An 11550-nucleotide genomic window follows, 5' to 3' on the forward strand; every position below is an offset into this window, starting at 1 on the left:
AATATTATTAAATCTTGCACCAGTAGTTAATCAGTAAATTAGTATATTGCTTTTAAATGATCTTAGTTCAGTTGTTGTTTGAATTATAACTATTCTCATTTTCATTTCATTTGTTAATCGGAATATTTTTACTATTTCGTCTGTAGTGGGCTGTTGATATATTTGTGTGAGAGTGTGTGTAGGGCAACAGTCTAACTGTATAATTATATATATAGAATAACAATGTAAAATGCAGGTACTACATGTAATTGTCGTTATATTTTTCGAAATATATATAAAAGAATTTCAGAACCAGAATTTGAGTTGTTTTTATTGTTTTTATTTTGTTGCTATTATATTATTATTGTAATAAACAGTTACTTATTAGACACAGTAAGCAAAGCTAAGAGAAAACAGAGTTTCCGGTCTTCAGCTGGTGTATCCAGTGCGCATGTGCGGCATAACACACGTGTGGTGAACGTTTAGACCTGCTGCATGAAGGAGAGCTCCGACAGTTTGTAGTTCTACAGTTAATATTATTCTCTCACAAAACATATTGCGTCTTGTTGCCTTTTCAACCCCAAGTGAAAGAAAATAGTCCTCCGTGAAGCATTTCGCCGAGAGGGCCGGAATACCAGAAGAAACTATTCACAATGGTGAGTGCTGTGTTCTGAATGAACCGACAAGCTAACAGAGCAGCTAACTGTTAGCAAGCTAAAGATGCTAGGCTGTAGAGCGTGCTAACCTAACAGTCAACGATATCCATGTGTTTGCTCACTTTATGTACTTAATTCCTGTGCCAAATTTGATTTTATTTTGTGTACTGTGACCAGACTGAAGCTCAAGTGAACCCAAAGGCCTACCCGCTGGCCGACGCCACTCTGACCAAAACCATCCTGGACCTGGTACAGCAAGCCTCAAACTACAAGCAGCTGAGGAAGGGGGCTAATGAAGGTGAGGAAATATACATCCAACGACTGGAATGAAACTTGTCAGTGGGTTTACATGCAAGCTGACAATCTCGTTATCCGCCACTGTCGTAATGAGGGAATGTTACGTGAAAAGTGTGTGAAACGTGGGGTCTTTTCCGGTTAATACAAGTGGAAACACAGCAGCGTTGTGCGCATTTCCTGACCTGGAAAAGTGACTTCACAGTAGAGCTACAACAGTTAGTCACTTAAACAAATAGATAATCGAAAGGAAATTAATCAGCTTTGATTTGTCTTTCAAGCAAGAATCCCAGATATTTCCTGGAGCAGCTTTTGAAATATTAGGATTTGTTGCATGGTTGTCATAGACAGTAGTACATGAAGAATAACATTATTTGATCACAGTGTAATACATTTCTACCCAATGTAAAGCCTTTACTGCCCTGAAGACTTTCAGTGATTGTTAGTGTTGTTTCTCTGTGTCCAATCACATATTGCGAGAATGCAATTGTATTAACGGATCTTCTTCTTTCCCCAGCTACTAAAACCCTAAACAGAGGCATCGCTGAGTTTATTGTGATGGCCGCCGATGCTGAACCACTGGAGATCATCCTCCACCTGCCACTGCTCTGCGAGGACAAGAACGTCCCATACGTGTTTGTCCGCTCCAAGCAGGCCCTGGGCCGGGCCTGTGGGGTGTCACGCCCCGTCATCGCTACCTCAGTCACCATCAAGGAGGGCTCTCAGCTCAAACCGCAGATTCAGTCACTTCAGATGGCTATTGAGAGACTGCTGGTGTGACTTTTGTCGCACTGTTGTGACAAAGTCTCCTTGAAGAAAGTGGAAGACAAATTCCGGATTGAAAATAGTCTCGTCTTTTGTTTGATATAAACAGTTATAATCTTTTCTTTTTTTTTAATTATGTTTTAGGATAGTGTGCCCACATCAGTGCATCTATTTGCCATGGCATCCCTGAATTCATAATAAAATAATTTTTTATTTAAACCTGGTGTTTTGCTCATTTCTGTTTCATGTAAAAGCAATTTTCATTCAGGTTGTGTAAATAACCTTTAACAACATCAGACGTGTCCAAAGACATCTGTAATTAATGTGAGGCGTAATATGGATTCCAGCCCTACTGAGGTCAGTGTGCTGTGGAGGTAGCTGGTATGTTTTCACTGCAACCAAACACAGCAGCAGCTAATTTCACAGAAGGTGTTGCCACCTGTTCCTCAGGCCACTAATAATGTGAGAGCCAGACTTTACTGAATTGTGAAAAGTGCTGCTTTTTAGATGGCAAAATGATTGTCATTAGCAAACAGACTCACATTGCAGTATTTATATAGTATAATACATGTAACATTCATAAAGACCTCGTGAGGAATTTAATTTTAGTTATCCTCTTATTTGAAAATGTTAGATCTAAGACCATATCATTTATGTTTAAATACTTAGATGTCAACCAGCTACATGGAAATGCTGCATCATCAGTAATAGTAAAGTGATTCATGCATGTATATCAGTGCTGGAGGAAGTACTCTTAAGTTAAAGTAACAATGTCAAAATTGAAAGTAAAAGAAGTTCTTTCAAAGTCCTTCTTGTGAAGAAGTGCAGCATCTTATCAGCAAAATGGACTAAAAGTATGAAAAAGTATTAATTCTGCAGAAAAATGAATGTAGGACTGCTGTATTATTATATGTGACATTAATGCAATGCTAAATAGCATTTTGCTGTTGTAGCTGGTTCAGGTGGAGCTAGTTTTAACATTGCACAGGTAGTTCAGTAGTTTACTGTCGGGGTCAGACCTCAACCAAGGGCTGTGAGATGATTATGGAGTGGGAAAGATGAAAAATGAAATTGTGCGCTATAAGTTTACATTCATTTTTTTTTTATCCTTCTTGCTTGTGAAAGATTGCTTGGTTAAACCACTGGTTTAACATTTACAATTGGATTATACTGTAAAAGAAACGCTCCCCCCTGTCTCCGCCTTCACCTCACCACAGGGTTTAAAAAGTCATCCTGCGGCTCTTGAACGCAACACGGAAACGCCGCCGAACTTTGGACCAAATACAACCAACTCTCAGTCGTCTGAAGCGCAGAAGCAGAAGCTGCAATGGCCGGGCCTCCTGTCATCATATGGGAGCATGCCGTCAAGCGCCTGCTGCATTACAGAGAGCTGGTCCCTCGTCTGGAGGCGGCTTTGGGGAAGTTCTCCAGCCGGGACAGCGCAGAGGTGATCCAGCCTGTGCGCTCCACGGTGCCCCTGCAGAAACACAACGGGTAGGCCTGAACACATGAAACATTAACAGTCTGTTGTTGCGGCTGATTGATGACGCTTGGTTACTTTTGCAGCTTTTTGGGCTTGATGCCAACGTACATGGAGAACGCCGGAGTCCTGTGCACAAAGTTCGTGTGTTTCTACAAGAGGGAGGATAGTTCAGCTTTGCCTGCCGTGCAAGCCACAGTGGTGCTGCTGGACCCGGAGTATGGGAATGTAAAGGCTGTGAGTAAAACTGATGGATGCATAAATTACTCTGATAGTAAATCACTGCAGCTTATTGGCTTTAGGGGTTAGTCAACCAGTCTAGATAGGTTCAGTCAATCAGGCCAGTCATGACACGTGTGACGACATGCAGGTTATGGATGGAGAGGTGATCACGGGCATGAGGACAGCTGCAGTCTCAGCCATCTCTGCTAAGGTACTGGTTCATTCTTTAAATATCTGCTCATGCTACCTGTCGTCGGATCTTGCTGTCTTGTTCTAACTTTGACACTCTTGGGTCTGTCCTGGTGTGTTCTTGTCACGCAGCTGCTCATGCGTCCTGACGCAGAGGTGCTGGCCATCTTGGGGTCCGGCAAACAGGCCCTGAGCCATTACAATGTCTTCACAGAGATGTTTTCATTCAAAGAGGTACAATTACAAACAGTTTGAGCAATATTTTGAGAAAAAAGTCAAAATTCTCTGATTGAAGCTTCTTAAATGTGAATATTTGCACTTTTTTTCAGCTTTGTCACTGAAATCAATGCGGATTGATTACATTGATGACTGTTAAAGTTAGCTTTGTGAGTGTGAATGTGCTTTTCCCCTGGATCCTCACCACAGGTGCGTGTGTGGAGCCACACAAGACAGCGAGCGGAGAGCTTCTGCCAGTCCGTCAGTGGTCCGGTGACAGTATGTGCGTCAGTGGAGGAGGCGGTGAGGGGAGCGGACGCCATAGTGACAGTAACCAGATGTACAGAGCCAGTGCTCTTTGGTCAGTGGGTCAAACCGGGAGCCCACGTCGCAGGTGAGAAGAAAGAATTAACGCACAAACAAAATAAAAGAGGAAATAGGGGAGATTTTTAGGTCTGTATCTTATAAATAAGACAGAAAGTGAAGTGTTTCATACTCAGAGAAAAGGCTTTGGATGGATTTGTATCATGAACAGAAGGGCAGATTGTGACCATATTTCACAGTTGGTTAGATACTGAATTGAAGCCTTGAAGCTGTGCTGATTGTTTGGATCTTCTGTGGGAAAGAAGGGAAGAAGAAAAAAGTACCGTTAACTGTGTCACCCTGAACATTTACCTCTGTTTCCCTCCTGTTGCTGAGCAGCAGTAGGAGCTTGCAGGCCAGACTGGCGGGAGCTGGACGACGTGTTGATGAAGGAGGCGGTGGTGTACGCTGACAGCAGGGAGGGAGCGATGGCCGAGTCCGGTGACGTCGTCCTCTCTGGGGTCAGTCTGTCATTGTGCTTTCTAACTGTCCCGAAAAGACGGCTGAGGTGTGTGTTACTGGTTCCCTTTGCAGATGTGCAGAAAAAAAATATGGTCTCTTGTTTTCAGGCTGAGGTGTTCGCAGAACTTGGAGATGTTATTAATGGGACAAAACCTGCCCACAGAGAGAAGACAACCGTGTTCAAATCCCTTGGTAAGCCCTGCTTGATGTAGGCTTTGTCCACATCGTGTGCGAAGTACTTTATTTTTCCAGTTCAGAATCCAGTTTTTCAGCTTGTCGCGGTGTAACCGTAGCTTGTTTTTTACATGAACAGGAATGGGAGTTGAAGATGCAGTGTCAGCTGAGCTGGTATTTGACCAATGGAAAGCCGAAGCCAGCCAACCATGAGGAGGACAGGTATTTCAATCCTGACCTCTTTGTTTGACCTTTACGGCTTGCAAACTGATCCAAGATCAGGACAAAATAAGAAAGGACAGGACATCATGTATCTTATAAAAAATACAAGCCGATGCTGTTTAAGCTAATAAACCTGTCGACACATCTAACGTTGAGACAGTTAGTTGATTATTTGTACCGTCAATCAACTGAAAATTAATTAGCAGTAACTTTTATAACTGATTTGTTTAAGCAATTCATCACACACCTTACAGTTGTGTTACCTTACTGAGTCTACAGCCATGCTAGCAGCTCTGAGGCTGTTCTTAGGCACAACAGTGCTTTGAGCTAAATGCTAATGATGTTTATCAGGTGTGATGTCCAGCATGATCGGCATCTTTAGTTTGATATGTTAGAATGCTAGCATACTTACATGAAAGGTAAAGTGTTTAGCTGGTATGCTAACAATGTCCATCATCGTAGTTTAGCATGTTAGCACCGCAGGATGGCTAACAATGCCAAGCATTCAGCCAGCTCCAACTTCTCAAATGTGAGGATTTGCTTCTATTAGTTTTTTTTTTTGTTTTTGTTTTTGTTTTTTTTAAATAATTGTACATTAATTTTCTTTGCATTTTAGACAGTTGGTCAAATGAAAATAAACACTTTGAAGACATCTCATTGGAAACTGTGATGGACATTTTTCACTATTTTCATACATTTTATATTTAAACAAAAAATGTGGGGAAATAAAATCATTAGTTGCAGTTTTCCCCTAACTGTTACGTGTTTGAACAGAGGATAGAAAATACAACAGATCATTTTCAATGAATTTATTTGCCTTTTTTAAAAAAAAAAATCTGAAAATGAAACCACATTTAGCAAGAAAGTAAATCTAAATGTATTTCCACTGCACCACAGAAACAGTGATGAATTGACTTCAGATGTACAGTGGCTCACCAGGTCACCCATGTAATTTTGATCATTGCTCCTTTCAAAATAAAACGCATTCGCTGAATAGTTGCTTCTCGTGGTTATACTGTACAACAAAGACATTCAAATCAGATGCAATCTTCTGAGTGCTAACACACTGGCTCATAGACTTAAAACACAGTAACAGACTGGGTCAGAACGATGTGGTTGCACACCATCGTGACAGCAATATCAACATCATATACTGACAACAAAAGCCTGAACATCAAAAGCACTTTCCGAGCTCTGGCTTAAATGATGAAATAACCTTCGCGGACAGATTGAGAATGAATCGACGCAACAGCGGCTGCACTGCACCTTCACATGCACGAGCCACAAAAATGCTGCATGACATATAGTGAGAAGAGAGCAAGTGATTCATCTAGAAAGCTTTTTGGAACATAAGATAATCAGCTGTTAAATGTCTAGCAGAGACAGTGTTTCAGATGTTGAAGAGAGTAATTATTTCTTAGCAGGTGCTACAACAACTGTTATAATTAATTTAAGCATTAAACCGTTCGTACATGACAGCATGGTGGTATCTTGTACAGATTACAATAAAATTAAAAGGAAGAGAGACGTTTTAGTGTTCATGGATTGACTACAAAGCGATGACCGTTGACTGAGTTTTGGCAACACCTCAGTCTAGTCAGATGATGCGTAAACAGAACGGTCGTCAACCACGGCTGATCGAAGACTGACGTTGAAAAAAAGGAGAAATTAGCTTCTAAAAAAACTTTTTTTTTTTCTTAAAGTAAAAATTTCATCAAGGCAGCAGGAATCTCTTAGTGTTTAGGGGAAAGAGTGCAGTGCAGGACCTCCTAACGGAGTTAAATCTACGGTAATTTCATGATAAAATCACGTTCAAGTGGTGTTTCTTCAGCGAAAAATGACAGCTGACTGAGTGTTTTTTGTTTTGTTTAGCTGTTTTGTAAAACCCTCCCTTGGTCTCCTTAATCAACTACAGAACCCAACACAAACCCGCCACCCTCACGTTCCCCAAGGCCTTCGCAAAGTCACTTCATTCCCATCGGTCTGAAAGGACTAAACAGGTGTAAGCAACCACACACCAGATCTGCCAGAAAACCTTCAACGCTGCTTAAACCTGTGAAGTTCTTTCAGATGGAAATCCGATTTACAAGAGCGTCAACGTAAGCAAGGACACGGGGGGTGAATAGATATTTGGGGAACCCAGCCATCATCTTCTTCCCTCTGAGGAGGTGAGTTCTGAGGGCTACCACACTTTCTACTCCCTGTGGTTCTCCTTTACAATATGTTGCACTTCCTCTTCCTCTTCTTGATGGGTGGGGGGCACAGAACGGCCCTGATGGCTTCATCAAACACTGTCTTAAGGCCGCGCTGTGTCAAAGCTGAGCACTCCAGATACTTCACCGAGCCTGGTGGGAAAACAGAGGAAGCAGAGAACAATGTTAGCAAACCAGCTTGTTATTGTTTGCACAGCATAATCATACAGGCCAACTGCAAATGTTACCAGCGTCAAAATAAAACTTACAATAATGATAATAATGGCAAACAAATTCAGCACCATGTTGCTGTATTTAGCGTTGTTAGTGTAGCGATTGAATGTCCTTAAATTTGACCCCTTTGGATTGAGGCTGTGCAAATTTTAGCAGACAAATGACCATCAACACAAGTATCTGTGTACGTGTTGTGTTACAACTGACTTATTTCTTTAGCCATGGCCAAGCCCTGATGGTAGATAATGGGGGTGAGTTTCTTCTCCTTGAGCTTTTCGATAGTGTCCTTGTCGTCTCTCAGGTCCAGCTTGGTGCCCACCAGGATGATGGGCGTGTTGGGGCAGTGGTGTCTCACCTCAGGGTACCACTGTGGGGGAAAGAGAGTCAGAGGCTGCAGGATGCAGATGGACAGCATGGCAGACAGTGTGGAATGTGGGCGGGTGGTTAAAAGAATAGATTCATTTCTCAGTTGCCTGGTTCTTATCCAAATGCAACATGATGTGACCTTTGAGGAACTTAGGGGCAACAAGAGGAGACAAACTTCCACGAACACTGAACAATTCTCAGTCCTTCTGTTGAAATGAATGACATTTATTTATTTTATTATTTATTAAACCAAGTTTCTATCTTTATTACTTTCAGAGTTGCGTCTAATGGCTGAAATCCCCGCTCAGGTTCCCTGTCAAACTCTAATAAATCATTCCTCCATACACGTTCATCTGACCGTGACATTTCACTCGACCTAATATTAAAGTTCTTGACAGAGGTAACAAACTGCAGAGATAAAGAGCAGGTCGTTCTCACCTTGGCACGGACGTTCTCAAAGGACGCTGGACTGACTAGTGAAAAGCAAATCAGGAACACATCCTGAGGACGGAAAAAGACAAACATCAATAATATTACATTAAAACCCAGTTACAATATTGACTTCATCGATTCCAAATGATCAGACATATAAGTTCACATCACTAGATAAATGTAGACTCTACTTTAAATACAAACTGACTCCCTGTGAGTCTTTGGTACAGAGGCCAGTTTGTTATAAGGACAAAGAGCGCAAACAAGAGTCGCCTTTCACTCCTGCCAGCCACCCTCCAGACAGTGTATAGGTACTGTGGATACAAGGCTCTACTCTGCTGACTGCAAAGGCCAGTGAATAACTCCAAATCAATGCTGGAAAAATGAAAACAGTGTTCATGCTAACATTGTCTGGCTGATACTAGTCTGTGTCTGTGTGCGTATGAAAGCAGATATAATACATACTGTCTGTGGGTAGGACAGAGGCCTGAGCCTGTCGTAGTCCTCCTGCCCTGCTGTATCCCACAGTCCCAGGTTCACTGGTTTCCCATCAACCATCACATTGGCAGAGTAGTTATCAAAGCTGTAGAGGGAGGTGGAGGTTAGGTTCCAATTTAATCACATTGCAGTGTGACAAGATTAAGCCAAGTTTAACACATTTCGCAGAACATTTGCCAATGACCGTTATCTTTCTTGCTCACCATCTCCATGTCACAGCCGTTCATGAGAGGTGTGTTGTGTGTGTGTGTGTGTGTGTGTGTGTGTGTGTTACTTACACAGTGGGGATGTACTCTCCAGGGAAGGCATTGGTAGTGTAGCTGATGAGCAGGCATGTTTTACCCACAGCCCTGGGATCAAGAAGGAGAGGAGCAAAGATTTGACAAGGAAAAGACAATGACGAGAACTGAAACTTGCTGCTTGACTTGTTCTCAGTTTTGTTAATTACAGTATATTCTCCAGTGAGTTTTGCATTAAGGAAAGACCGCCTTAACCTGTATGTCTGTCAGTTGTTAAGATACAGGATGTGCACACACTAACAACAACAGATTAAAAGAGAAGGCAAATTTCCGAACACCACCAGAGCTTCAAAAATAAAAGTTGCCCTGGACCAGCAGCCAATAGACTGACCTACTATTTTAAATGTGCTGCTGTCCTAGAATGCAGTTTCTCTCCGTGGGATCAGAGAAACTGCAGCAGTTGTTACAGAACACAAACAACAAAATGGTAGAGGAGTGACTTTACAATGAGTGTCCATAGTTGAGCTGAAAAGTGGTTTAACTAAATCTGATCAGCTATGATTCCCAAAGAGTACTAACATCTCATCCAGAAAACTACAACCTGGAAATGACCACAAGCTTGTCGGAAATAATGTAACCAACCCAGTAATTAAAAATCAGCACGCATTAAGATGTTTAAGCTTGTTTGAGGTCAGCCACGTTCACATGCTAACATAGGTCATTATCTCTTAGGAGACATTTTTATTCTTCAGTTTAGTTTCATGCAGGCAGCCTAATGCTCTGCTTTGATTGGTTAAGGACGACTAATACCAATAATACATTTCTATTCATATTTGCATGTGGAAACATACATCAGAATAGAAAATGATGAAACTCTGCCAAAACAGCTTTAACAGAGTGTTAACCCTCTGTTCAAATTCTTTATTTTTTAAAAGAAATGTATGTAAGAAAAAATATGAAACATTTGCCGGCTATAAATGTGAAGACTTTATTCTTCTGCCCTCTTTCATATCAGCCCAAAAACAGCCTGTGGGAGTGTGCTGTGTATATATAGGTCAGACTAGTCATCAGCTAGTTTTTGGTTATATTGGAGTTGCATTGGATTGGCTGGGACTTTGTTGTCATTTTGATATCCTGAATCATACAAGATTTTAGGGATAACTTGTTCCCAGGTCTTAAGTGGCTGTGTGGTTAACGAATAACGCACACAGTGTACAGAACAAGTTCAATCAACCAACTGGAGAACAATTCAAAAACTTGTATACAGGATGAGCAATCAAACAGAAAGCTTAGCTGTCGACATGGCAGTCTGCGTCGTGTCTAATAAATGACATGACCCATTCAGTCCCACCTAAACCGAGCATGTCGATAAACCTGTCTGACCCAGCTGGATTGGAGAGCACAACAACAGCTGTCGCGCAACTTGGCACGTTATTTGAGGTTGTTAGCCGTTAGCCAACTGTTGGTAACTGGGTCACCGACAACCATGCTGGCATTTATCTGTTACAATATCACGCACGGTGGTAAATTGTAGAGGTCACAGTAAGCATAGACAGATAGTTTCACTTACCCGTCCCCGACTACCACACACTTAATGGCCTGCATCGGACGGCTCTCTTGCTAGCAACCCAGTCAACGTTACAGCAGCTCGAGCTCAGTTAGCTTAGCTAGCTTACACACCGGTCCCGTGTTGCCTTAAAAGTACTGTGTAAACAAAGTGAGAGGGTCTTGAGATTGCTCCAAAAAGTTGACAACGTTGCAGTTACAGTGATTCCCCGGCTCGTCTCTCTCTCCCTGCAACACCCGGTGAATCTGCAAAGTTGTAATCCAGGCAGGCAACACCCAGGGAATAAAAAACTCTCGTGTCAAGACTGAGGAAAAATACGCCCACAGTTTGGAAGCTTCGGCTCCGAGATCCCTGCAAACCATTTCCGGTCTGAGGATGAGGGTCAAACTCTGCCACCTGCTGGTCATAAGAGCAACATGCCACCTGAGGAGAAGGAGAGCCGCTGCCAGCCAACAAGTGATGGTAAAAATATTCATATCCTTTCCGAAGTAAATATTACAATACACTTATGTAATAATACTTCAAATACATTCAAATCTTGCGTTTCAAAAAATTATGTAAGTGATAACATCCAAGTGCATTTACAGTATCAAAGGTAAAAGCAGTGCATTATGTATTAGGAAAATGTACTTACAGTATTGAATGTAAGAGTATTTGTTGCAGAATAATGTCCCCCGTGACTGGTCTAGTATTATATAGCATTATATCTATAGATTAATATCACTCTTGCGCTCATGTTAAAGTGAGATTTTACTGTTGGTCTTGGTTGAGGTGGCGCTGTCACAATTACGCAAGTCCAAAGTGAAACCCTCATCATTTGGGGATTTGTCCTACCAATAGCACAAAAGTAGAATTCCTTAAAAAAAAAAAATTGTGTCAGTTGGCTAATTGATTAATTGACTAATCGTTGCAGCTGTACTATATACTGTTCAGTAGATTCATTTCTAACAAAACATATCTCATAAGGTTTTTGTACTGTATGTTTTGTATGTATAAATCT

At 41.6% G+C, this 11550-nt stretch overlaps 3 protein-coding genes across 3 annotated transcripts; 2 read left to right on the forward strand and 1 right to left on the reverse strand.

Moving 5' to 3' along the window:
* The first annotated feature begins 424 nt into the window (after positions 1–424).
* LOC143338875 (NHP2-like protein 1) lies at positions 425–1910 on the forward strand. Its single transcript, XM_076759731.1, has 3 exons — positions 425–635; positions 813–933; positions 1447–1910. Exons 1-3 carry the CDS (start codon positions 633–635, stop codon positions 1707–1709), a joined length of 387 nt encoding a protein of 128 aa, XP_076615846.1. The 5' UTR covers positions 425–632; the 3' UTR covers positions 1710–1910.
* A 1032-nt stretch (positions 1911–2942) lies between these two features.
* crym (crystallin, mu) lies at positions 2943–5678 on the forward strand. Its single transcript, XM_076759729.1, has 8 exons — positions 2943–3188; positions 3261–3411; positions 3545–3607; positions 3718–3819; positions 4012–4195; positions 4504–4625; positions 4734–4818; positions 4940–5678. The coding sequence occupies exons 1-8, from the start codon at positions 3022–3024 to the stop codon at positions 5011–5013; spliced, it is 948 nt and encodes a 315-aa protein (XP_076615844.1). The 5' UTR covers positions 2943–3021; the 3' UTR covers positions 5014–5678.
* Positions 5679–5818: 140 nt separating this feature from the next.
* Positions 5819–10899, reverse strand: LOC143338874 (ras-related C3 botulinum toxin substrate 1-like). Its single transcript, XM_076759730.1, has 6 exons — positions 10554–10899; positions 9023–9094; positions 8712–8829; positions 8253–8315; positions 7656–7815; positions 5819–7367 (listed from the first exon to the last, which is right to left on the reverse strand). Exons 1-6 carry the CDS (start codon positions 10586–10588, stop codon positions 7237–7239), a joined length of 579 nt encoding a protein of 192 aa, XP_076615845.1. The 5' UTR covers positions 10589–10899; the 3' UTR covers positions 5819–7236.
* Positions 10900–11550: the final 651 nt, after the last annotated feature.

Source organism: Chaetodon auriga, chromosome 20, assembly GCF_051107435.1.
Source record: "Chaetodon auriga isolate fChaAug3 chromosome 20, fChaAug3.hap1, whole genome shotgun sequence".
Taxonomy (NCBI): domain Eukaryota; kingdom Metazoa; phylum Chordata; class Actinopteri; order Chaetodontiformes; family Chaetodontidae; genus Chaetodon; species Chaetodon auriga.